At 37.3% G+C, this 26,957-nt stretch overlaps 1 protein-coding gene across 1 annotated transcript in view; it reads right to left on the bottom strand.

Moving 5' to 3' along the window:
- PATJ (PATJ crumbs cell polarity complex component) overlaps positions 1-26,957 on the bottom strand; it is a 168,411-nt gene that overhangs the window by 68,688 nt on the left and 72,766 nt on the right. The window contains exons 19-28 of the mRNA XM_083359895.1: positions 23,032-23,241; positions 20,154-20,270; positions 19,526-19,894; positions 19,238-19,316; positions 18,054-18,186; positions 17,197-17,268; positions 15,147-15,324; positions 13,076-13,186; positions 12,799-12,867; positions 4,679-4,799 (exon numbers count right to left, since the gene is read on the bottom strand). Of these exons, the coding sequence (XP_083216021.1) occupies positions 4,679-4,799; positions 12,799-12,867; positions 13,076-13,186; positions 15,147-15,324; positions 17,197-17,268; positions 18,054-18,186; positions 19,238-19,316; positions 19,526-19,894; positions 20,154-20,270; positions 23,032-23,241 (1,459 nt within the window). The remainder of the gene's footprint in view (positions 1-4,678; positions 4,800-12,798; positions 12,868-13,075; positions 13,187-15,146; positions 15,325-17,196; positions 17,269-18,053; positions 18,187-19,237; positions 19,317-19,525; positions 19,895-20,153; positions 20,271-23,031; positions 23,242-26,957) is intronic.

Genomic DNA, 26,957 nt, shown 5'->3' with positions numbered 1-26,957 from the left:
TGTTTTGGAAAAAAAAGCAGATTACTAATTTCTACAGTTATTGATCATATTCTTCAACAGAGGAAAGAAGACAATGAATTTTAGCCATACAATTTAAGGAAATAGCATGGTGGGTATTCTTATTGGAATGCTGCAGCTGTTGGCTAGAGCCTGGTATTACTGTATTCCATTTGCAGTTTGATAATATTATTTCTAAAGGCATTATTTGAGCCTCAAACATCAATTTAAAAACATCCAATGGCATGTAGCAATGGAAATCAGTTTTATATTATAATAGCATTGTACTATAATATAAAATCCTTCCCAAATATGATATATGCTCACACACATTATCTCACCACCTGTTACATCTGTATTGTGAGTCTCCGAAATGATATTAAATTTTCTTCCATTATAAAGCAGTAGCCTCGCTAAAAAAATTCTTTGCCCTAATTCCCTACTTGTCTAGAACCTTTTAAAGTTTTACATTTCCAACTCGGAATGTAAAGTACAAAGATACCAGGAAAACAATCACTATCATGAATAATTAAAGATTTTAACCAGATACGTATTCCTGATATACATATACATGTACGAGTGCATTTGGATTAGAGTATAAAGCAAAAAAAACCAGAGGGCCGCAAAGAAATATTGAACACTATAATTCTTTGCTGACAACTGTTGGCCATCTGGATTGTTGCAGGTCAGATCTGATAGCTTGAGTATTCTATGTATGTACGAATGTATACACAGACACATACAGGCACAATTTCCCCCCAATACTTTATTTACATTTAGATTTTCTATCACAGTTCTCAGCAAGCAAGCAAGCAAGCAAGCAATACAGTAACATTAGTATCACTCTTTGTGAAAAAGAGCATGTTTTCCTTTGACACTTACATTCTGCTGCCCTACAGAATAAAAATGCTGAACAAAATTTCAACAGCAGCTTCTTATCACATGCCAAACATTTACCTATCGCCTTCTGAGACTCAGTGTAAGGCAACCACATCTGTTTCTGCGTTCCAATAACGTTAAGTATAATTAAGTTCTCCTATTATTTTAAGCAAACACAACAATTAACTGATATGGTCAGCTTCACAGCCATTCAGTGCATTCCATTAACGGTTCCCAACTTAAACTTAGGTGGTACCTTCTTAAAAGCAGAATGCATCTAACCATCAACTCTTCCGACATGCAAATAACTCAAGCAGGAGAAAGAATGTCACATCCAGTTCGTGTTTCATTTTCACTCATCATTGCATGCTGAAAACAGGCAATGAAAAAAAAAACAAGAAATAGAATGCATTCGTGGATGCTTTAATACATACCTGGGAACCCCCCTTGCACCATTGCTGCATTAGAACACAATTCTAGGTATCTGCATTCCGCACAAACATTCAAATGCTGGGAACAGCTCCAATCCTCACCACACAACACACAGAGAGACTCGGAGCTCCGTCTTTCTTCTGACGACCTTGGGCCTGCTTGAGAGATTTCCCTCGCCTTAAGGGCAATCTGTCAGTTTTCTTTCCACTATGATACGTGACCAATCACAATTAATTTCAATCTTGCCCACAGGCAAAGAGTTACATCCGTCAGCAAGCCTGCCAGCACAACCAGAGAAATTCCTGGTCTCCCATCTCTGACCCACCGAGGCTCTAGTGCTGTTGCTACTGCTGCTGTATTGTTGTTGCATTGCTGGAAATCACTACGATTCAACTAGCATCCTTCTTCTGAAACAGAAATCATTTTTAAAACAACGCTGCCCTTTTTCTTGATGGTGAGCCTAGCTGATTTGATTCTTAATGGCCCATTCTTAATTGCAGATAAACGGCTTGTAACATCCGGTCAGGCGCACACACACACAAACATATATATAAATGCTTGTTTCTGATTCTAATAATCAGTGAGTGCTTGCCAGCCCAGTGGAGCTGGCTAAGTATTATCTTTTAGTTTTCCCTTGATCAGAGCTGCAGTGTGGTATTATGCTTTATCTTCAGGAAAACTGTCTGCTTTAAATCCTTATCGTTGCCAAGCAGATGCTAATCCATTTAATGCCCCTTCAGTAAACAGTAAGAATATATTTAAAATTATTTATTTTATATGGCAATTAAATAGTCACAAGAATGATCAGTAGAAAGTTGGTATATATGATTAGTCAGTATTTACTCACTGGACTTAACATTCTTTCCATTTAGAAAGCATCATCTTTTGTAATATGCCTGCACAAAGCCACATCTGTTCAATGCATTAGCAGAGCAGAGCCAAAAAAAAAAAATTACTGGTTGCAGTCATTCTCAGACCTTATTACACTTAACATTTCTAACACTCAAATACACTTTCAGTATTTGAGAACTGAATCAATAGTTTTAAAATCTGTACAAAGCAGAAAATCTGTGCGCAGATACCCATGACGATGTATAATAACAGCCTGCTTACCTTTTAAGAAATATCATGTAGGAAAGCTAATTTCAGAACAAGATTTAAAAACATTAAAGGACGTGTGATAGCATCCAAATTAAAAGCTCTCTGATTGTCATTTTGTTTGATGGATTGAAAAGCTTTCTGATACAGTTAGAAAATCTAACACCATTGCTAGTGATTGCAGTGACATCTATTGGAAAGGCAGCATTTTAACTTTAGAGCCGTGTGCGATCAAACTAAAAGCCAACACTGCATTCCTATTGTGATCAATAAGAAACCATGCCACCCTTTTGCTGGTACTGCCAAATTAACTTGTCTTGCATTTTTCCTGAAATGAATCTGTTGTTTTAATTTTGTAATATGGACTTTCGATTTAAAATTGAGCAGAAAATTAAGGCAAAAGGCAAACAGAAACACATTCACTATTTCGTGACTTTGATTGTTTACTCTGCAAAGTGATACATAAACTATGAAGAGTAAACATGTGCCTTAAGTAACTTTACTCTTCTCTAGTCCACAAAAGCAAGTGATATTCAGAGACATGCTTCGGGTTCTTTAATGCTCTCTGAGCACTGTTTTCTTGCAGACGTTTCGCTATCTAGTTAGGTAACATGATAGGTACATATCAGGGGGCTGATGATGTTACCTAGTTGGGTAATGAAACGTCTGCAAGAAAACAGCCAAGCTCAAGCATCAAGAATCCCACAGTTTACCCGGACCTACAAATATTCTCTTCTATTAGAGACATGCTGCTTTTGATATTGGAAATATTATACATCTATTACTAGCACCTACCGCAGTTTTATCCTCAATCACCAGCCTTCTCAATTACACAAGGGCTTTGCAAGAGATTGCTAGGGGTTCCATGAGGAATTGTGACCAATAAACAGACAAAGAAAGAAACACTGCTTTTGAAACTTTTGTGCACCGTACAGTGCTGAGGTACCCAAAGTTTTAAAAAGCAATGTTTATTTTTCCAGTGGTAGCAGTTATTATCTGCTGAGACTCAGCTGCCAAGCAGCCACTTTGCCATTGTCGGAAATGTTATACAATTTCGATCGTGTAGGTTAGAGAGGAACTGTATTGTGCAACTTCCATAGTTTTTGGACATTTTTAGGCAGGGGTTCCCTGAGATCTGATAATTATTTCAAGTATTTCTCCAGGGGAAAAAGTTGACAAAGGTTGCCCTTTAAGTTTATTTAGCTTTAAAACTATCCAGATGGGTAACCTTCTCCAGATCTTTTGGTAGCTTAATAAAGGACTGTGTAGGAAGATGGAAATTACTCAAGGAGAGAACCAACCCAAAATAACGAGAAATTTCCTGACACTTAGAACAATTGATCAATGGAACGACTTGCTTACAGAAGTTGTGGGTGCTCTATCAATGGAGGTTTTTAAGAAGGGATTGGACAACCTTTTGCCTGAAGTATAGAGTCTTCTGCTTGAGCAGGGGGTTGGACTAGAAGACCTCCAAGGTCCCTTCCAACTCTGTTATCCTCTGATGTTATATTTAGTCCTCAACTTACAACCACAACTAAGTCCAAAATTTCTGTGGCTAAGCAAGACAGTTGTAAAGTGAGCTTTGTGCCATTTTGCAACCTTTCTTGCCACAGTCGTTGTTAAGTTAGTTAACATGGTTGTTAAGTGAATCTGGTTTGTCCCATTGACTTTTCTTGTCGTAAGCTAACCGGGAGGGTTGCAAATAGTGATCACATGACCTTGAGAAACTACTACCCTCATAAATACATAAAATAAATATTTCATTTACATATTTGTACGGAATATATAAATATTATATACAACATATGTACATAATATATAAAATACAATCATGAGATTTCCAGATGATTCACATGTAAAAATGATTAGGGCCAGAGAACCTTGGAATTATTACCCCCAATGCTGGTTATGCCTAGTTAAACAGTTTACTGACAAGTGGCATATTCATGATCTCTACCTTAACTAAATTTTGTCCAGACTTCCTTAAAAAAAGGGTCTAGAATATCATGGTCTTGGCATTCAGGAACTTTTCCCCCATTCAATTCTAATATTTCTCTAGATTTTTTGGGTAGTTTAACAAGGGACGATGTAGGAAAATTTACTTCTTTTTATTTCTCTAGTCTTTTCCAGCATTCTTTCCCATTGGAATTCAAAATTCTCATATTCTGGCAATACATATGGTGACCATAAGCAACTTTTTCTTAGGTAAGATCCCCAAAGAAGGATTCTGAAAGTAGCAATTCAACAGATCTAATAATACTTCATAATTTACCCTCTGTAAAAGCATTTTCTTCCTCTTCATCCTCTTCCTCTTCTGGATCACCCATGCTGGACTTTCTTGCTCCTTTGTAAGGTGGTGGCAATTTCATGGGTGGTGGAGTCCCACTTTTCTTCTAAAAAGAAAAAAAAAAGCCTTTCACATTATGCCTAGAAATTTCAGATTGTTCTGATAAGGAAATCATTACATATGTGTCGTTTATAAATGCTACTTTCAAAAGAAGCTTCCAGTTTCATAGACTTTGGGTTTCTTTTGAATAAATCTCACTTTTTGTTCCCCCACATCAAAAAAAGAAAAAGAAAAAAAGAGTGATTTTGTATTAGTTCGTTAGAAGCAAGGAATGCTAGGATGTTAATGTCTCCTTATACCAAAACAACGAAGATAATACAGTGCTTAACTGACAACATAAATGTAAAAGTACAATTTTCACCTAGGACCAGAATGCTTCATACAATAAATCTACAGCTTTCAAGGCACTTACAGGAAAAAACAACACCAGCTTATAAAGCTCCATCAAACATTACAGGCTACGCAATTTTCAATATTACCTCTGGTTAACAAGTGATGTATCATAAAACTCACAATAAAATCTCATTACCTCGCATAAATAAAGGCATTTTCGATAATGGTGCATGTAGTGATACATATCACCCTAAAGAAGGAGAACTAGAGGACTCCAGTAGACACAACCCAAGCATCTGTTTCTCAGGCTTGAGTCATTTGTGAGCTGTCCTGTAGGGCTGAGTGAGCTCAACTACGATCACATCGCTAAAGGCAAGTGCATTTTAGTAAACAGACAGCGACTGCCAAGTGTCACAGGACCCGCACAAATGGCTTGAAAAATGCTGCTACATACGGCAGAGAATCATGGTTTCGCATGTCATTTTTAGAAAGATTTTTTTCTATAATACTGCAGTAAAAGCAGTGGTGTTTTTTTTTTTTAAAAGAGATTTGCAAACACAAGAGTTGCCGTCATGTGAACAATCAACATTTATTGAAAAAGCAGGCTATTTGAATGTGGGATGGAAATAAAATGAGAAATCGCAAGAGGCAATAAAGGAGGAAGACGGTTCCAGCTGAAAGCGATTGCAAATCAGGACAACATAAATTTCACGTAGTTTAGTCAAGAACAGCAGCAAAAACAAAGAGAATAAAAACAAGCTCCCACAGTTTAGGTAGTGGGGAAAACCATTTTGCACTCTATCCAAATTAACACTAAGTTGAGGAGTTGAAAAGCAACAGATCTGTTAAAGTTAAAAACTCTGTCACACTGAACTCAAATGTAGTTATTTATTTATATCCCCTTACTATTATTATTTTACAAATAACTCAAGGCAGCAACAAACACAATCCTTATCTTGTTTTCCCCACAACCAGCACCCTGTGAGGCGGGTTGGCTGAGAGTGGTTGACCAAAGTCAGCCAGCCAGCTTTCTATTGATTACAATATATGAACAAACCATATATGACCAATTTTGTCTTGGCTGTTATTTTGCTTCCCAAACTAATGGCCTGCTGCAATTTTCTTGTGGTTTCCCATCTAAATGCTAACCAGATCTAACCCTGTTTAACTTGAGCTTTGTGTTGCTGCTTGCTGTGGCAACAGCTGCTACTGAGAACAATAAAAATTAAACGGCAATGAGTCAACCCACTCAATTTGGATGCAGCTCTGCTTTGTTTTCACTTGAATCTTTCTCTGAATAGTATTGTCACATGCACTGTGAAGATGATTATTTTATGTTGCCTTTCTCTGAATAGGAAGTGTTGTTTAAATTCACCAAATCCACTAAATCCGATCTGCCGAGTCTAGAGGAAAAATTAATTCTTTTCCTGACTCAGCTTCTGTTCTAGGAAATGTTGTCTATCTTTTCATTCAGCCATAATCAATATTTTACCTTACCCTACGGAGATAACCAGCCAGAACATAATTCTATGAACTTCTATCAACTGAAGAATATCTACACAATAATACATTGGACCACCCTTGTAATGACATTTTCCCTATTTGTCATTCTCCAGCTGAAAGAGATTTCAAATCCAACATTATCTGGAATATGGTGGGGGAAGATTACTTCCTATTTATATTTGATATCACTACTTCCAGAAGTCATGTATTCCATTAGCTTTTGAACTTAACGCCCTTTTGCACTATTAGTACGTCAGGGACGGAATCATTCACGTAGAACAGAAACCATTACCCATACAACTACTTTTCCGTGTTATGAATGCTGAAGTACTGCATAATTTAGCACTACAATCTCTGCCCAGGGGCTCGTGCAGGGCGGCATTCAAGTTTTATTCACAGGGGGAAAATCTGTGGAGTACTATCTTCACAATGAAATGGCTCTTAAAACTAGCTGGTGGTCCGCATAATTTCAAAGACATGATATAGCCAGATCAGTGACAAGTGGTATTTCTTCAACAAGCACACAAATAAATAATTTCTTCGTGGAGGCCCCTGGTACAGACAGCCTCAACAGCAGAGCTCCAGGAGTCAGTCTACACAGGCATGTTTATACCATTAATGGCTGAATGTGCACATGTGCCTTGAGAAGAATCTCCCTGCAAAACCGCGTACTCAGTTACTTCCAGGATGATAAACTTTCTTCCTGATGTAAGAAGAAGCTTGTTGTAATGACACCACAATATCTGCAATATAGCCCCCCCCAAAAAAGAGGGACATTCTAGAGCTCAGAACCTATACCTTCAACTTGAGGAAATCCACATAAACATTTAAGGTAAAAGTTTCCCTGTGTCCAACTCTCCTTTTCTTGGCCGAAGGAGCCTGTGTTGTCTGAAGACATTTTCCACAGTCATGTGGTCAGCATAGCTATACACCAAAGGCACACGGAACACTGTTACCTTCCCACCATAGTGGTACCCTACTAAATCTACTTGCATTTGCATGTTTTCAAACTGCTAGGGCAGGAACTATGGCAAGTAATGGGATCTCATCCCGTTGCGCATTGCTTGGGTCTCAAAACCGGACAGTCAGCTTTCCAACCACTCAGCCACTACAAAAAAAGGAAGTTCTCTACAAGAGGCATCAAACAAAGTCCCCAGATAAACCTTTCCAAGGCAGTAACAGTTTAAGAATACAAGTACAGTTATCTTCGACTAACAACCTTTTGTTTAGTAGCCGTTTGAAATTACAACGACACTGAAAAATGTAACCTATGACCATTTTTCTTACTTAAGACCATTACACTAGCCCCATAGTCATGTGATCAAAACTCAAGATGCTTGGCAACTGACTCATATTTATGATGGTTACAGTGTCCCAGAGTCATGTGGTTATCTTTTATGACATTCTGACATCTTTTATGACATTCTGACATCTTTTATGACATTCTGACAAGCAAAGTCAATTCGGTTTACAACCATGTTAGTAACTTAACAACTGCACTGATTCGCTTAACAACTGTGGCAAGAAAGGTCATCAAATGGGGCAAAACTCACTAAACACCTGTCTCGCTTAGCAACAGAAATTTGGAGCTCAATTGTGGTCAAAAATTAATCAACTCACAAATATATCCGGCAGACAAAAAGCTACACTTGTAAAGAGAAAGAAAAATCAGAGAATTATAAGAATACTTTTCCTTGGCCCCACTAGGACATCTGGACGATCATCTTGAGAACAGTGGATTAGACAAGGAGGAAGGCTCTTAAAAGTCAATTGGAGCAACCGAAATGGATTAAGGTACAGACAGCAGATTTTGCATAACCAAAGCTGTCTTGCTATTAGAGTGGCTGAATTGTTTGCAAACATCATTTCAGAGAACATGATCAGAAGGCAGTTCGAGGTGAAATGCAGTAAGACAAACACTAGGGGAAAAAAAGGAAATTAGAAGCCAAAGTCCAGATTTATATTTGTCAATGTTTTTGAATGAAGGATAGCCAGGCAAGGTTTGTTTCTTTGTTCCCTGGCACTTTTGCTTCAATTTTCAAATTTGTACTTCACGGTAAGTAGCGAGTGCTGCGAGACTTTCTGGTTTCTCCCAGATTTCCTTCTGTAGGAGTTAGAGAGAGCAAGATTCTCATGTTCTCAAAAAATAGGTCCTCCAAAGGACTTAGAAGTCTTGGAATAATGGTATTCTGTTTCTCTAGGCGTAAACATATAGATGCACACGTGAAACTCTATGGTTTACCTCACAGAAACTTAAGAGTGAAAAAATACTGCTGTTGATCCTACAGCCAGAAATGTGAAAGATAAAATGCTCTATGCTGAAGAGTACTCCTTTAAATACAGGTAATCCTCGACTTACATCCATTCATTTAGTGACTGTTTGAGGTTACAATGACACTGGAAAAAGGGACTTATGATCATTTTCACACTTACGACCATTGCAGCATCCCCATGTGACCAAAATTCAGTCACTTGGCAACTGAGTCATATTTATGATGCTTGCATTGTCCCGGGGTCGTGTAATCACCTTCTGTGATCTTCTGACGAGCAAAGTCAATCGAACAAACCAGATTCACTTAACAACCATGTTACTAACTTAACAACAACTGTGGCAAGAAGGGTTGTAAAATGGCACAAAGCTCACTTTACAACTGTCTTGCTTAGTAACAGAAATTTTGGGCTTAGTTGTGGTTGTAAGTTGAGGACTACATATACATAAGAGAATAACAGAGTTGGAAGAGACCTTGGAGATCTTCTAGTCCAACCCCCTGCTCAAGCAGAAAACCCTATACCACTTCAGACAAATAACAGTTGCAGTGATTCACTCAACGAAAGTGGCCAGAAAGGTTGCAAAGTGAGGCAAAACTCACTTAACAAGTGTCTTAGCAACAGAAATTGTGGGCTCAGTTGTGGTTGTAAGTCAAGGACTACCTGTAGGATACTAGCAATTTCAAACATGTCATTTATTTTCCTCCATCAATGTACATTGCTTTAAAAATCAGAAATAATTTTCTAATCATTTCGACCAAGTTTAAACTATTCAAACTATTTTAAAAAAAAACTTGAGAAAGGAGAGCTCCTCCAATCTATATTACAGCAGTACATTTATTAGTACAGCTCAAGATTTATAAACTAGCATGCAAGATCTGAAATCCCCAAGAACACCGCATCAGGCAAGATGATTAAAATTACAGAAAAAGAGAGGGCAGAAACATGAAATGTGCCTGTTTAAATCATCCCTGTTCCCAATTAGTCATACAAAGCTAGACACATTCATTCGAACAGCAAGTACTTTTCGTTTCATACACCATGAAAGTAATAGTTTCCATATTTTTTTAAGGAAAACCATGAGGTCTAAAGGTTCATCCTAGCCTACATGAATTGTCTTATGCAGATCTTCATGTAAATAGCCTTGCTGAAGAAAAGTGATTATCTATCAACAATCAATCAATTATATTGTGAGCCATGTTACTTCACAATTTGTTTTTACTTTTGGGACTTTCGGGGGAGGTATGGTGAACTGAAGATGGATTGCTCTGCAAAAGCAGAACCAATGACTGCAGTAAAGACCAAGGAACTTGTGTGTAGACTGATTCCTGACAACTTCTCTGGATAAAGAGAGGACAGGAGATCACCCGCATGTGCTCTGCATGGCTGCTCTGTGCAAGAAGATATATAGGACATCAGTTTTCCATGAGTTTGACTGCTGGGAGATGATGAGATCAGCCATTTTGCTCAAAAGCTTGCCACAGCCCTTTAAAGGACACTAAGTTTGCAAACCTCACTTTTTAAACCCTTTCAGAAATTGTTTATTAACTATCTTGAAGCTATTAGAGACCTTCAGAATGACAAGTTTGGAAACTCTTCATTGGGTGAGCTTATCTTCAATTCTGAACAAAATATTAATTACAAGCTTAAGAACCTATGGAATATGAAACAAGCAGTAAAAAGCTAAATAAGATTTTTTCTAAGAAAGTTATAAATGGATTAAAGGTCCAGATAAATTTGGAATATTGACTTTTACTATACAGTTTTGGAATTTACTAGAAAAATAACTTCTTGAAGGACTTCTTGCTATCCTGCTTATTGCAAGTCATGACAAAAGATAAGTGATGATTTTAGAAACTGGACACTAGAGGCATCAAAGATTTTAGGCAGCAGGAAAAAAAATGCATATCTGGTTGGGTTAATACCGGGACTTTCAAAATGACAAAAATGTTACAAGGTCATAAATATTAAGAGAGATTTTTGAAGAATGGAGCCAGAAATTAATAATTTCAATATCAATACTATTACAGCACTATTACTATTCTATGGATAGGGTATATCTAAAAGATGTTAATGAAGGAACGACATATGGGTAACAATGACAAGCCAAGAGTGATTTTGAAAAGAATGCTTTACTGGACATACAAAAGGAACTGGCTGAAGTTTTTAAAATTAAAATAGAAATACAAATAATATACCAAAAGAATGAACTGCAAAATGTTTTCTTTTTGGATCTACAAAAGAAGCTTGTTAAAGCCTTGAAGAAATCTGTGTAATGGGATAAAGAAGAGTTGAAGAAAAATCAAATCATGTCACAAAATTTGACTGAATCAAAGATTAAGACTTTTAGAAGTAAAAGGGAGAAATATAAAATTGGTTTATTTGATCAAGATTAAAATGATATTCATTTATTTAGCAATGGTCTGACAGTTTTATATGGACTTTTTTTGTAGGGGAAGGGTTGTAAGATCCTAGGTGTGGAGTGAATCTCTTAGAATTCCTAAGTAGACATATGACAACTATGTCCCACTGTCCTTGAGTGCCATTGATTCTTATCTAACTCTAAACAGGTGCCAACCATTAGTTGAGAAGATTCTTTTGGATAGGTTTTTTTTTTAGCAATAAATCAGTTTAATTTAACCTTCATGTGTAGACCTGGTCTCTCGTGCCTGACACTTCTGTTGACATCAGGATTCAAAAGTAGATATTTTACAGTTTTGCTTATAGATAATGGACAGATATAGAAGAGGAAATACTGTATCTGTTTAACCTTATAGGAGAATGAAGAATTATCAAATTTGTTTATAATTATTGTGATGAAAAAGAGAAGAGAAGAGAAGAGAAGAGAAGAGAAGAGAAGAGAAGAGAAGAGAAGAGAAGAGAAGAGTAGAGTTGGAAGGGACCTTAGAAGTCTTCTAGTCCAACCCCGCTTAGGCAGGAAACCCATACCATTTGTGAGAAATGGTTGTCCAATCTCTTCAGTTGAAAGTCGCTTCTTTATATATATTTTTCCTTTTCTTTTTTATTATAATCTTTCTCTTTTTTCCTATATTATTTATTCTTTCTTTATGCATTTCTCTCTCTCTACATTTAGTTTTCATTAGATTTTACTACTGTAATTAAAAATCTTAATAAAAATTATATTACAAAAATACAACCAATATGTTTTTACTTTTCTAATATGAATGATTAGAAAAGTTTAGAATGGAACCTGTTTCCAAGCTGGACCACTCTAGAACACTTAGATTATGTCTATTTTAGATGTGAACTATTTCTAGAAAATCTTTTCCAAAGAGGTTTGTTTATTCTAACCCACTTAACAAGGGAACAAGTCCCAATGAACTAATTGCCACTTGCTTCTAAGTAGGTATCTGTTGGCCTTGTAAGTCTTCATTATTTTTAGATCATTGACATGTGACCTCAAAAGCCTATTTTCTCTTTGTTATTTGTTATTATTAGGTGTTGTTATTGCTTTTAATGTTATTTAACGTTAAATTTAACAATATAACATATAAATACATATAGCATAAACAGTAATAAAGATAAAGGGCAATTAGAAATAATTTTTAGTTATCTTTTCAAAACATCTCAGAAAGTCTACTATGTAAGTCCAGATACCATGTTTCCCTGAAAATAAGACTGGGTCTTATATTAATTTTTGCTCCAAAAGATGAATTAGGGCTTAATTTCCGGTTAGGACTTATTTTTGGGGAAATACGGTACTAAATGCATCTGTCTGGCTGACGATCTTAACTGGGGCTTATTTTGTTGGTGGGGTTTATATTACAAGCGTCATGCTACGGCTTATTTTCCGGTGGGGTCTTATTTTCAGGGAAACACCGTATTATCTGCCTTCTTCCATTTAAACAAATCTTGGAGTATTTTAAAATGATAACTTATTTTATGAATCTGGTTTTGGAAAACAAAGAGACTGGAGCTACCTTTTCAGTTTCTTCTGTATCCTGATCCTTGTCGCTTTCCTTTTTCTTAGGGTTTATTACTGAAATTATCTACAAAAAAAACCAAATGAATGGAAAAAAATACATGAATGAATCAAAATGAAGGGAAAGAGAAAAATGAAAAGAAAGCAAACTCTATTTCTAAAAAAATAGAGTTGCTAGATATAAACTGATCCCCATCTTTTTTTCTCTCCCACAATTTGAAATCCATTCTCTATCAAAATTAAATTTTAGAAAATAAATATGTGGAGACGATTACCCTTGGAAGAGTTGACAGACTTTGCACCACAAAAACAATGGGGTTGCCTGCATTTTTGATAGCTTCCACAGCTTCTTCATGAGTAGCATTTTGTAAGTCTGTTCCAGATACCTGCAGAGAAATGAGCTCATTTATTTATTTATTTATTTATTTTTGGGACTTATATGCCGCCCTATCTCCCGAAGGACTCAGGGAGGCTAACAACAATAAAAGACAATAATACAAATGTTAAAAAATTCAATTAAAGCCCCAATGATAAAATATTAAAAACATTTTAGATTTACTTCTTCTGACCCAAATCCTGGAAAAAGGTTTCAGTCAGCTGAAAGACCTGAATAAAATCTACAAAGAGCTTTACTAATATAACAGATGTAGTCCCATGATTAAAATGGTACTCATAGCATCAACACAATATCTAATCAATAGCAAAGACATTTAGCAATGCTTCAATTAGATCAGTGGTGGCGAACCTATGACATGCATGCAAGAGGGGGGCACTCAGAGCCCTCTCTGTGGGTACATGCACCTTGCTCTTTGGCTAAGTTTTCACAGGAAAAAGCCATTTCTCAAGCCCCTTCTGAGCCAAAATAAGCCTCCGGAGCAAGTGCACTGTTTTCAGCTTTGAATTATATCAAATCTGACACCAGAAACAGACTAACAGATGACCTGAGCGCTGCATGTGTTACTCTCAAACTTACAAAGTATAAGCCAAGGTTAGACAAATTATCAGCATGCATACAACAGCAAAAATCACATTAATTGTTCAAAAGCATGCCAAATGCAAACTTTTACCTTTCAGTAAAAAGTTGTTTGTATCATTCAAAGCTTTGTTATTGTGTTTTTCTTTTAAGACAAAAGATGTTAATGTATACTTTTTCTAAACTAAAACCTCAGTATTCAGATTAAATTGCCGTGCTGGCACTTTGCAATAAATAAGTGGATTTTGGGTTGCAGTTTGGAGGCTCAGTCTCTAAAACGTTCGCCATCACTGAATTAGATCAATAAAAAACTGAACCCTTGGACATTTTTTATAACATTAGGTTTATGCATTCAACTCAAGGCCAAATTAAACAGTACACTGAATTTGTTTTCCTTAATGCGCTGTTCTCAAACTTCTATTTCAAACTGAGCATTTTGCTTTATTTTCATGCATACAGGTAGTCCCCACCTCATGACCAGAATCATACCCAAAATTTATGTTGCTAAGTGAAGCATTTGTTAAGTGAATTTTGCCCCATTTTACAACATTTCTTGCTACTGTTAAGTGAATCATTGTAGTTGTTAAGTTAATAACATGGTTGTTAAGTGAATCTGGCTTTTCCATGGAGTTTGCTCCATGGATCACATGACCCTGGGATACTGCAACTGTCATAACTATGAGTCAGTTGCCAAGAGTCTGAATTTTGATCAAGTGACCATGGGGATGCCACAATGGTTGTAAGTGTGAAAAAATGGCCATAAATCACTTTTTTCAGTGACATTGTAACTTTGAACAGTCACTAAACGAACTGCTGTAAGTCGAGGACTACCTGTATTTGGTTTCCTAATACTACATGTGTTTAAACAGCACTAGTATTTTCTGTTATTCTCTGACTGTTTTGGCCCTTAAAATGCTTTCCTCTTGACTGCACTACACTACAGAGCAAATCCTCATAAATGATGGGGAAATAAGCTCCTTTTCAGGAATCCTTCCCCAAAGAGAAATTTCCCATGAATAGTGAGCTCACTTGTCATCAATAAGTCAAAAAGAAAAATTCTTTATTAATGCATGTGTTTCTAGTAGGACTTATTAATCTCTTCTCGTGTAGATAAGCAGCATCTGCAGCTCTCAGTAGAGTATAAGGGCCAGCCCACTCAAAAAAAAAAGAAAAAAAAGAACAGTAAATTCAAATACCCACAATTACATCTTACGCAATCATTATTTTTTTATTCACACATAAGATAAGTGGTTAAAGTTAAGCTGTAAATATTTACTATTTACTAAATCTGTAATTTGTAGCCAGTAGAATCTCTCTAAAAAATGAGTCTGTTCTAGCAGCTACAGTCTTTTAAAGTGGAAGTCTGAACTTACTTCAAGTATTTTATCTCCTGTTTTGAGAGCCTTTGTTCTTCCTGCTGGGCTGTCTTCCAAAACCTGCTTGATAAATATTCCTTTAAGCTCCTCTCCATTCTTCAGGCGTTTTATAACTGTATGTCCACCAACAATACTGATGCCAAGAGGTATGTGGGGCTCCCGAAAAATTTCAATTCTGTATGGAGAAAGAATGCTCTGAATACAAGAAGTTGGAGCTTCATGATTTTTGCTAAAATCTCTGACCTTATAGAAATCCAAAGCTTCTGGTTTGTTATAAGGTAGACCAAAATACAAATAAAAATAAAAATAGGCAATTAAGGGAAGAAAAAAAAAAGAACGGGGGAAAGAAAATATGAGGTACAAGGGAAGAAAGAAAAAGGCATTGACTTCCGACTCTTTTTAGCACGGTTCAAGATAACAATATTACAATCTAAACTTTTTACTTTTACACATTAGTATGTAACTAGCCATTTTTATAGAAGGGACGTGGTGGCTCAGTGGGTTAGGACGCTGAGCTTGTCGATCAGAAGGTCGGCAGTTTGGCGGGTCGAATCCCGAGTGCCGCGTAACAGAGTGAGCGCCTGTTACTCGTCCCAGCTTCTGCCAACCTAGCAGTTCGAAAGCACGTAAAAATGCAAGTAGAAAAATAGGGACCACTACGGTGGGAAGGTAACAGCGTTCCGTGCGCCTTTGGCGTCTAGTCATGCCGGCCACATGACCACGGAGACGTTCTCGGACAAGCGCTGGCTCTTCGGCTTTGAAACAGAGATGAGCACTGGCCCCTAGAGTCGGAAACGACTAGCACGCATGTGCGGGGGAACCTTTACCTTAGCCATTTTTATAACAACAAATCTATCTAATCGGCAAAAGTTTTATTTCTTTTCTTCAAAAGCACAAAACCCAGAAGTGATATCCAAAGGGGGAAAAAAAAACCTAAATATATTCTCCTCTTTGAATAGAACAATCAATGTAACCATTACTGCTTTATCTTCCTTGCTGTTGAAATAATATGTATTTCTATTTCCACTTTTTAATCTTTATAAACTATCACCATTTATATTAACAAAATTCACCGTATTCTTTCAGATTCTTTAACGGGAAAAACATTTTTTCCAACATTTTTTAAAACACTAAGCTTTTCTTTAAAAAAACATTTCTAAAATTAAAACACTCTAATGCATCTTTTTTTAAAACTCCCTCTTAGCCTACATATTTTAAAGTTCACTTTCAGACCAATAAAATTTCAACTAACTCTAATTAACATTTAATTTTGGGGGAGAAGAAAAGAAAAAAGCTATGGACACTGGGTAGCTCAAGAAAGATTGGGGGTCAGTGGTCCAGGTAGATATGCTGTGCATAAAATCAAGGTAGAAAAAGAAAGGTACTGGGAAAATCAGGCATGGGCTGGCTGATTGCACAGCTGTTACTTCCATTGTTCTTGAGTTGAAGCACGGCACATCCAACTATTCTCCATTAGCACATCCCTCTTCCTACCTCCCTTTAGCTGCTACCTATTTGCTTGGCTCCAAACAAGATCTAACAAGCAGTAAAGAAAGGAAGCTACTGGGAAAATAAGGGGTGTGCCAGTATCCTGATCATGTAAAGGAAGAAAAGAGGGGTGGGCGGTATCAATCTGGTCCTACTCACCCGGTAAGAACCCTCCAAATTTTGTTTTTTGCTGAGATTGGAAACAATTAAAGCATCCAAAATTTCAGATATGATGAACCAGAGCTCAGTGTCCCAAACACTGTATGTTTGTTTCAAAGTTGAAATAAAAACACTTCCCATAATTTCCAAAATAATTATATAAAAATCAATGGAACCGATATGATCATTCAGCAGAACACCTGATAAATATTAATTCTGTCTTCAGCATCTTATAAGGAAGTATTGTCACACTGTTCTTCCCAGACGGTATAAAATACCCAATGATCAAGCAAAGTGCCTCCAGCAAGAGATTAAAAAGGAAAGGCATACTCATACTTAATGATCAGCACCTCAAATTATTACTAAGGCAAAAGAAATACTGAAATACTTATCAACATACATTTGGGGTGATCCCCAGTGACTGAAAATTGGAGTTTCTTCTCCTTCTCCTTCTTCTCTTTCAGGCAACTCACTAAAGAAAATTGATACAATATGCAACATTTATATGTGTGTGTGTCCCATTCTTTGTAATTAACAAAATTAAATTCCCAAGAATCTACAAGCTTCTCCGCCTTTCTGTAAACGCTAATGAAAATGGACCACTTTATTAAAGACACAATTTCTGCAATTATCCTCTTAATTAAGTATACGATGTGTCTCTGCAGAAAGGAAGGTAATCATTTTGTGAGTGAAATTGATACGTCTCAGTGTGTAGCTAGACAAGAAGAGTCTTATCATCCTGATCATCATTGCCATCATTAGCTATAAGAAGTAGAAGAAAAATACAAAATTAGTTGAAGGCTGGAGAATTCTGGGAGCTGAAGCCCACATGTCCTAAAATTGCTAAGGTTGAGAAACCCTGATCTAGCCAATGTTGCATGATGTTAAAAAAAAGTTATACATTGAAGGCCTGTTGGTATTTAGATAAGAAACCAGTAGGACAGCACAAGGCTGTAGACTTACAAGTTTAAAAAAATCACAATACAAATAATGGCAAACTCTTTCATATTTTGGTTAACATAAATTTGACTTGACAGAACTCTACTTTATGTTGTAACACCTTTGACCCTAACAGATTAATATACCTACGATTGCCTCCAATAGCTACTTAGTGAGTTAGAATGATGGCATATTAAAACTCTAAATATTGACAACTCGTTGCTGATTTCTCATAATGTAAGAGAAAATAGTTTCTCCTCTTATTTCTTTTCAGATAAATCAAAATTACCAACATATTTTTAGCTGAGCACTTCATACCTAGACAGCACTACTCTACGTAGGGCAGAATCTTGGGAGCTGGAAGGATCAATATCTTCATTCTTCATTTGGCATCTCTCACCATCAACATCAGTGTATAGATTTTCTTTAGGGTCACCTTGCTTTGCAATACCTTAGAAGAAGAGATTCATTATTATGCTCTGCTTTCAGATGTAATAATAAGAGTAATAATGCAGTAAGAGTAATAATAGACAACCTTTTCTAAAAAAGACCATTTGGTTCACAGTGACAATTAGCTCTTTTCAAGTATTTATGTGAATCTATGAGGGACTGAAGCTGAGAAGTGAATGAGACGCAACATACAGCCTGCCTCTGCACATTCAGTTAAGTGGTTTGAAAGGGAACAGTGTTCACTTGAACAGCTCTCCTCTATCCAACAATCATAGAAAATCATTGTGAAAAGAACAGCACTTGTCTTCAGTTATATTCAAGGTACATCTGCCCTCTAGACTTTCCAAGAGAAAGCATAAAGAGATAGGCAGAATGCCTTCAAATTCTAGTACTTCTCGCATTATACGAAGAATTCAATAGTCTTAAAATAATTGATCTGATGATGAGTACAGAATGAGAATCGCACACACAATCTGACTTCAAAAATGTAGACTAAACAACTGGGATCATAAATAAAGGTTTAAATGGTGGTACGCTGAAGCTAAATACTAACGAACAGAAAACATTGTGGTTGAATATTTTCTTTTTCCAAAATGAAGGTAATTGGATGGGATATACTCCCAACCCCCAGTCCTGTTTGAACAGTTATAATATTTGGGAATATTTGTCCCTCATAGATTCACATATATGTCAATATGGATATGGACGTGTTTTCCACAGATTCAGGGTGTTGGTATTAGATATATAAAACCTTTAAAACAACCTCAATCACATCTGTTTTATCGGTAACTATAATTTGGGGAGAAGCTTTCTCTGTCCATGTGATAGATCGTTAGTTGGGACCCATGCAGATTCAGGTTTTCTCCACAGTGATGCATCCGTATACATATAATACACCCAAATTCTGCAATGTTTTAGGTATTTTTTTGAGACCCACTTTTTAATAGTAGCCCCTTTCAACCACCAAAGTCCCGCTAGGTCTTGATCTTTCATAGATGATTTTGGCTCAGAAATATATTTACTCATTCTGAATACTTGCTCATTTCACTTACCATCCAGCATAGGAATTCCTTGGCTGTACTCCACTGAAACACCATGGACTAGTGCATGATTTGTACTCTTTTCTTCATTCTTCAGTAGAAAAATAAAGGCAATTCAGAATTGAAAGCCATTAGCTCAGCCCTATGCTACCCGAAACAAAGATGAGTTTAACAGAAGCCGGGTTTTAAAAAGTGACATATCATTAATTAAACCCTGTTTTCCAAAATCTGTTATGGATTCTTTAAGTATTATGCTAATGGTATCTAAAGAAAGCACCTGAATATCCTTAATGATCTTACCTCTTCAGTATTAAGATTGTTTGCAGGATTCAGTTCCACCATTTTAGCACAGTCTAATTCTTCATCCCACTGTCCTGCAGTTTCAAGGTCCACCACAGGAGAGGAAAATATTTCCCTTATATCTGCTGATGGACACCTTTCATAACCCTGATCCATATCATCCACTTCATCCACTAACATCTCTCGTTCTTCACCGAGACGTTCTTCCATGTGCTTCAGAATCTCATGCATTTCCCAGGATTCTTTATCAATGTCTGTTTCGCTCTGCATAAGTTGAAACTGTCTCCCCAAATCCAAGTTTGGCTCATCAGCAAGCTCTTCCAAGACGGGCTCATCAACAAGTTCTTCTTTAGATTCATTTCTGAAATCCTACACAAAACATCAAAACAGAGCTAATTAGTAGTGGATAGAAGATGTGTGTGTGTGTGTGTGTGTGTGTGTGTGTGTGTGTGTGTGGGAGAGAGAGAGAAAGAGAGGAGAGAGAGAGAGAGAGAGAGAGAGAGAGAGAGAGAGAGAGAGAGAGACTACAACTGATTCAAACAAACATTTAGTGTACCTCAATTCAACTTTCATTCTGAAAAAGCCTTTACATAGGACAAATGTTATTGTAATATAAACCAATAGAAACCTTTGGAGCTGCAAGGAGGATTGATGGCTCAATGTTATTGATTGATTCCTGAGATATTGAACTTCTGTTAAGTCCCTTGGGTTCCACAGAAGAAGTCCCATTGTGTTTATTTTCACCCTTAAAAAAGAATGTCAATGTTCAGGAAAATATCAAACCCCAACTTCTTTGTAAAAAGAGAAGACAAAGCAAGAAAGCAGCCTGTGGACAAAGTAGCTTGTGGAGCGGGGATCAGCATCTGTGGCCCCTTTATGACTTGTGGGCTTCAACTCCCAGAATTCCTGCGTCAGCCATGCTCAGGAATTCTGGGAATTGAACTCCGTAGGCTATGAAGGGGCCATAGCTGCTCATCTCTATTGTAGAGAGGATGCTACTCCAAAGAAGTGCAGACAGTAAAATGGAAAGTTAACACAGGTAGTCCTCGACTTACAACAGTTCATTTAGTGACCTTTCAAAGTTACAGCGACACTGAGAAAACTGACTCATGACTGTTTTTCACAGTTAGTTTTTCACAGTTTTGCGGCATCCAATGATCATGTGATCAAAATCCAGATGTTTGGCAACTGGTTCATATTTATGACCGTTACTGTACCCATGTCATGTGATCACAGTTTGCGACCTTCTAACGGGCAAAGCCAATGGGGAAGCCAGATTCACTTAACTACAGGTTACTAACTTATCAACTTCAGTGATTCACTTAACAATTGAAGCAAGAAAAGTCATAAAACGGGGCAAAAATCACTTAACAAATGTATCACTTAACAGAAATTTTGGGCTCAATTGTGGTCGTAAGTCGAGGACTACCTGCAGTCAGTCCTAAGAAGAAATACATTAATACAGGAAATACAGAGACATGTGAAAAGAACTGCTAGATTCAATAAAGCAAACATACGGGCAGAATAAAATTATCGTTATGGTGCACTAATTTATTCTGTCTACTTTAAATTACTTCTGCCCACAAATTTCTATGTTAATAAAGTTAAGGAAAACAGCAGGGCAGTTTCCTAGCTCATCATTATCTGTACTTTCCACAGGCTTAAGCAGCATATTTTAACTTTTTAAATAAATGTTTTAAAGTTTTGGGACTAGTGAATTAGCTAGGAATATCTGAGACTATTAAGAACTCCACCGTTATGTTGTGATACTTGAAAAGAAACCACTATGGACCCATGAAATAACAACATAGTCTGAACAGCCTTATATTTTAAAAGTTGTGTAATATTTGCATTTTTATGTATCAAATGAAGTTTTCACTCATTTGAGATTATGATAAATTGTGGCAATGTATGTCTTGCAAACATTGCAAACAAATGATCGGCAAATAAATTTGATAAACAAATAAAGTACAATCCGATAAAGGGGAACATTTGTAGCTCAGGGGTTGGTCCATGGTGCCCTCTGAGCCTATTTGTTTTCTTGCAGACATTTTCTTATCCAAACTAAGAAACATAATCAGTAGTAGTAAGAAGTGTGGTTTGCTCTCATTTTAATATGCCAATTGTTTGGCCAATCAGCATTGGTGGAAGGGGTCTTGGTGATTCTTTGGTTGGGGTATTTACTGTTAGCTTGTTTGGCAGTTCCTTCATTGGGGCATTGTTTACTTCTTGGTTGTTGATTTGATGTTAATCTTGGTGTTAATTTATGCTCATCTGGTGAGCATAAAGGTGTTTGGCTTTTTTGTTTCCATTTTGGCTTGCTGATTGTCTCTTTTGCACAGTATGTAGATGTTGTTTATGTCTGTGTGTCTATTGATGTCCAATTAGCTAGGCTTCTAGTGTTTTTGGACCAGGATAGACACAGCTTCCAAGTTGAAATTATGGTTAAGTCTGTCATATCTTATGAAATTAAAGAGTTTTCATCGTGTTTTCTGACTGCTAGTTGGTGTTCACGGATGCATTCTGCTAGTCTTCTGCCTGTTTCTCCTATGTTGTGGCTACTGTAGTCTTTACATTGTATGTTGTAGATGACTCCTGATTTTTTCTTCTGGGACTGCTGGGTCATTTGGACTCCTCAAAGTACAAGCCATTCTATAGCCAACCATACTCTGATTATTATATAGTTTGTGCACATGTATATAAATAAATGTGTATTTTCTTTTAAAACTATATCAAAAATTATTAATTGTGTAGTACTTTTAGGACAATAAAAATGGCCCTGCTCTATATGTTTTTCTGGCTAGATATTAAGTCACCTGCTTTTGGCTACCTAAATGTTTAACAGTAGTATAGATCAGAGGTCCCCAACCTTTTGGGTACCAGGGACCAATTACATGGAGAGAGGTTTTTCCACAGACTGGAGGGGGCGTGGTTTTGTGTGCTGTCTGCATCCTGCGGATGGGGCTTTCCTTGTTTGTGCGGACCAGTTGCTGGCATGCCATGGACTGATACTAGTCCATGGACCGGGGGTATAGATTATTGCAAAAAGAAACCTCTCAACAGTTGCATTTACTCTTTTTTTAATCATTCCACAATGTTAATTGTTTCTAGTGTGATCTCCAATGTTTTCTTAAATGACTGCTACTTGTTTTGTTTTATGAATTACTATTTTAATCCAACTGTAAATGTATATGTTTGTTTTAAATGGTAAAAAAAAACTATTTCAAGAATCCATTAAGGCAAAACACTGGGATATAAATTTGAAGTAAAAAAGAGATTACAAAAAAGGAAAGCATCATTTCTCCAAGACAAAATATTCCTGTTTCTTTAGCATACAACATCTGGACCTCCAATCATGGCAAAACTCAGAAAGAGGATAAATCATTCAAAGAATTTATGGCAAATATATTTTGCTTCTGTTAAAATCCTGGTGACTTTTGCTCAAATGTTAACCATTACTGACCTGGGAAATGCAAGTTATAAAACATAAATTTAACGTCACTTACCCCCAAAGGTTTGCAGATTCCAAGATGAACTTCACCAGGTGGTACAGATTTTAGAACTTCTACAGCTTCTTTTAGACTAATATTATGCAAATATACATCATTTACAGAGACTAAGCGGTCACCAGGGAAGAGCTCACCACCACGTTCAGCCACTCCACATGGTACAAGGGAACTGATCACAAATGCGGTCTTTGTTGGATCTAAGGGATCCTGAAAAGCAAGCAAGAAGATGAAAAATATGTTTGTAGAAATGGTATTTCAAGTTCCCAGCTATATATGTTCATTCATCTGCAAAATATTCTGCTACTACATTGCCTTGATTGTGCTATAACGTTATAAAAACATAAAAAGTGCACAAAGCCAAATTGATAAAAATGTTAAGGAAGAAGAAAAAGGCAGGTATAAGACTGCCAAAATGTGCTTGAACTGATAACTTGTGGTTACACCAAACTGAACTGAATGTGAAACAGCAGCCTAAGTAGCAGTAGAATATCATGATGATGATCAGGCCACAGTATAACAGTTCAGGTATTTAGAGGATTACTCATAATAGTTCCACTTTCTCAGACTTATTGGGTACTGCAGTCTTCAAATTTTTATATCTCTTCATTCTGACATTGACACGTAAATGCTGAGAATATTCGAGCACTTGCTAGCTAAAATGTAAAGAAAACAAAGTAGTGATTACACGATTCATAAACATGCAATCTGAATGCACTGTAATTCATAACTTATCCTTATTTCAAACAACTGCTCTCTTACCTCAGAACAAGAGATTTTAGGTAAATAGACCTTAAAAGCTTTTATTACAATAATAAAAGCAGAAGCTTTATTCCCATTTCAATTATTTAAAGTGAATAGAAGCAGCTCAGGTCTTAATTATTCAAAGTGACCCCTTCTACTGCAAAGAAGAAGAGATGCTAGGCCTGGCAATGTGGATGGATATAAAGAGACTATATATTTTTTTCCTTCTAATATGCTTCCTATCAATTTTCATAGCTCAATGATTTTCATTAGCCACAATTATTATCAAGTGGCAGGGAAAGAAAGTGAACAAATCATCTTTCTTCAGCTTGGTAACATCAGAAATATGGCTATACCACCATTTTGGATGGCATTGCTTCGAATTCTGGTCGATGTGGTTCAATTTTTAGCATTCAGGATTTAGGCAGCTTGTTCCTCTTCATCTTACATGAAATTTCCAAACCTACTTTGTACCCATTCTTCTAAATCTACCTCTCTCCATTCTTCCAATAAATATGAAACAGCAACAAATGTATAAGAATGTCCAAGATATATGTGCTGTTTTCATTCACTGATAATGAGTTTGCCTTGATAATCCTGTTGTTTCCATTACTTTTATTTAAGATCGAAATCTGAACCATCTTGAGAATTATGACATACAAAGCAATTACTTTCCTTCAGAGGCTCATGTTTGTCCCACTCCAATTTCTCCCGATAAAATAATGCTGTAAGTTAACCTGAGCTGAAAATAATTTGACCAAAACCACTTAAGCAGATGATGGTTGAACATGATGGGCATGGATCATAATCCTACTATTAGGTATTAGGAGTGGAATCATATTACGGGCCAACTTAGCTCCAGATTGTTAACACTGACCTGTGAGCATTCTCTAAGACTAGAAATTTTTTTTTGCCATTCCCAGAGGAATGCAGAACTGTAAGGTAGAATCTAGAATGGAATAGAGCTGGAAGGGACCTTGGAGGTCTTCTAGTCCAGCCCCCTGGTCAAGCAGGAGACCCTATCATTTCAGACAAGTGGCTGTCCAGTCTCTTCTTAAAAACCTCGAGTGATGAAGCACCCACAACATCTGAAGGCAAGCTGTCCTACTGGTTAATTGTCCTCACTGATAGCAAGTTTCTCCTTAATTCCAGGTTGCTTCTCTCCTTGATTAGTTTCCAACCATTGTTTCTCATCTTGCCTTCTGGTACTTTGGAAAATAAATTAACCCCCTCCTCCTTGTGGCAGCCTCTCAAATACTGGAATACTGCTATCATGTCCTCCCTAGTCCTTCTTTTATCTAGACTGCAACTGTTCTTCATAAGTTTTAGTCTCCAGGCCTTTAATCATCTTAGTTGCTTTTCTTTGCACTTTCCCCAAAGGCTACAGTATCAGGGTTGCAAACATCCAGATTATCACTACAGGACAGCAAAGAGATATAGGAAAGTCTGATTTCTTCAGCCCAGATAGGATAGTGGTAGTCTCTCCCTAATTCTAAGCTTAACACTCTCTATGCCAGGGCTTTTCAACTAGTGGTACGGGTACCACCTGTGGTACATTAGCACCAGGCAGGTGGTACGTGACCATCCTAGAAAAGTGGTAGCTGGTGAGGGAAATGAGCTGAACTGGTGGCAGCATCGCACAAGCATGAGCGAGAGATGGCTGGAGCTGCAGGGCTGTCAGGGCTCAGTGGAAGCGCCAGGATCAGCGCCAGGCTCCAGCTGGAATGTTGCAGCATCCCCAGGGTCTTGTGATTTACATTCAGATGCTTGGCAACTGATTCATATTTATGACGGTCACAGTGTCCCAGGGTCATGTGAAGTGACCAAAACCTGCTTTAACCACCCAGCAGACCAGGGGAATAAAAACCAAACACCCTCCCATCCCACCCCCACTGCCAATCCTCAACAGTGGGGGTGTTGTGGGTGCTCACAACAATGAAAACCTTGGACAGGAGGAAGAGCACCGCTGGGTGGGCAGGCAGGTGTCTTGCTCGGCTGTGGTTTGGGGGGGGCACTTTTTTCAGTGCAATTGTAACTTCAAACAGTCACTAAGTGAACTGTTGTAAGTTGAGGACTACCTGTACTTCATCAATTTTTTCCTTTTTTTTTTTGGTCATCAAATTTTCGACACCTTGCTAGGCGACTGGTGGTACTCGGATGTTGCCATATCCTAAAAGTGGTACAATGGGCGAAAAGGTTGAAAAGCCCTGCTGAATGCAAATCACATACCCTTTCACTGAGCTATGTTGTTGCTGTTCACCTATAGAATGGGTGGGCAATTAATTTTTTTAAAGGCCCACATGAGAAATTGGGACTGTTGTAAAGGGCTGTCAATGCTACACCCACACTGGCGCCACACTGCCAATACTCTATCCCCCATGATGCCCCATCCCCACCACCAAGGCCCCACCTCCTGCCAATGACTCCCTACCTCTCCCACCAATGCAGGTCAAACTACCAGCCCACAGGCCAGATGCATCATATGGAAGCCACGCCCACCCCATTGCCAGCAATGACAAAACTGTCCCAATACTTTGTGTGACATCACGTGACATCGCGAGTTTGACATGTCTGGACTAGAACCACCTACTGGCCGGATGTAGTCTGGGAGCTACAAAATGCCCAGGTCTGATCTACAGAATGGCCTCTGCAAAGATCTCACAGAAGTTCTCTCATAGAAATATTTAATTTCTATCTTGCAATATTATTTCCTTAATCCATATTTCTACTGACCTCATTACTATTGTATTGAGGTTATGATGGTGCTGTCAGAGTACTTGTGATTGTTCAGATCTGACCATTTGTTTTCAGAAGTAAAGACAGGAAATTCCTCGTGACTGGAGAAGAATAGGAAATGCTGCATTCAAACCAAGGATCTTGGATATGGAATCCCAGATTGCACGTAGAGAATAATGAATATGCTGAGCTAGGAAGCCAACTGAATAATGTCAAACCAGCTAGGTGCTTTGATTAACTGTACCTAAATAGTGCAGAGCTTTTATGCTACTATGTGCTAATATTTTACCGTCAGCAATTTTCGAGGGCAGATTTAAGAAGTGTTCTTATGCCAAAAGGTTATACGGCTGTAATGATGGAACAGTCAAACCACTGGCCCATGTCTTATTATACTGTTTTCGATACGAGACTTGCACAACAGTTTAATAATGACTCTCATCACTCTT

Source organism: Vipera ursinii, assembly GCF_947247035.1.
Source record: "Vipera ursinii genome assembly, chromosome: 3".
Classification (NCBI taxonomy): domain Eukaryota; kingdom Metazoa; phylum Chordata; class Lepidosauria; order Squamata; family Viperidae; genus Vipera; species Vipera ursinii.
The sequence above is the reverse complement of the archived record's forward strand: the minus strand, read 5'-3'. Positions and strand labels throughout refer to the sequence as shown.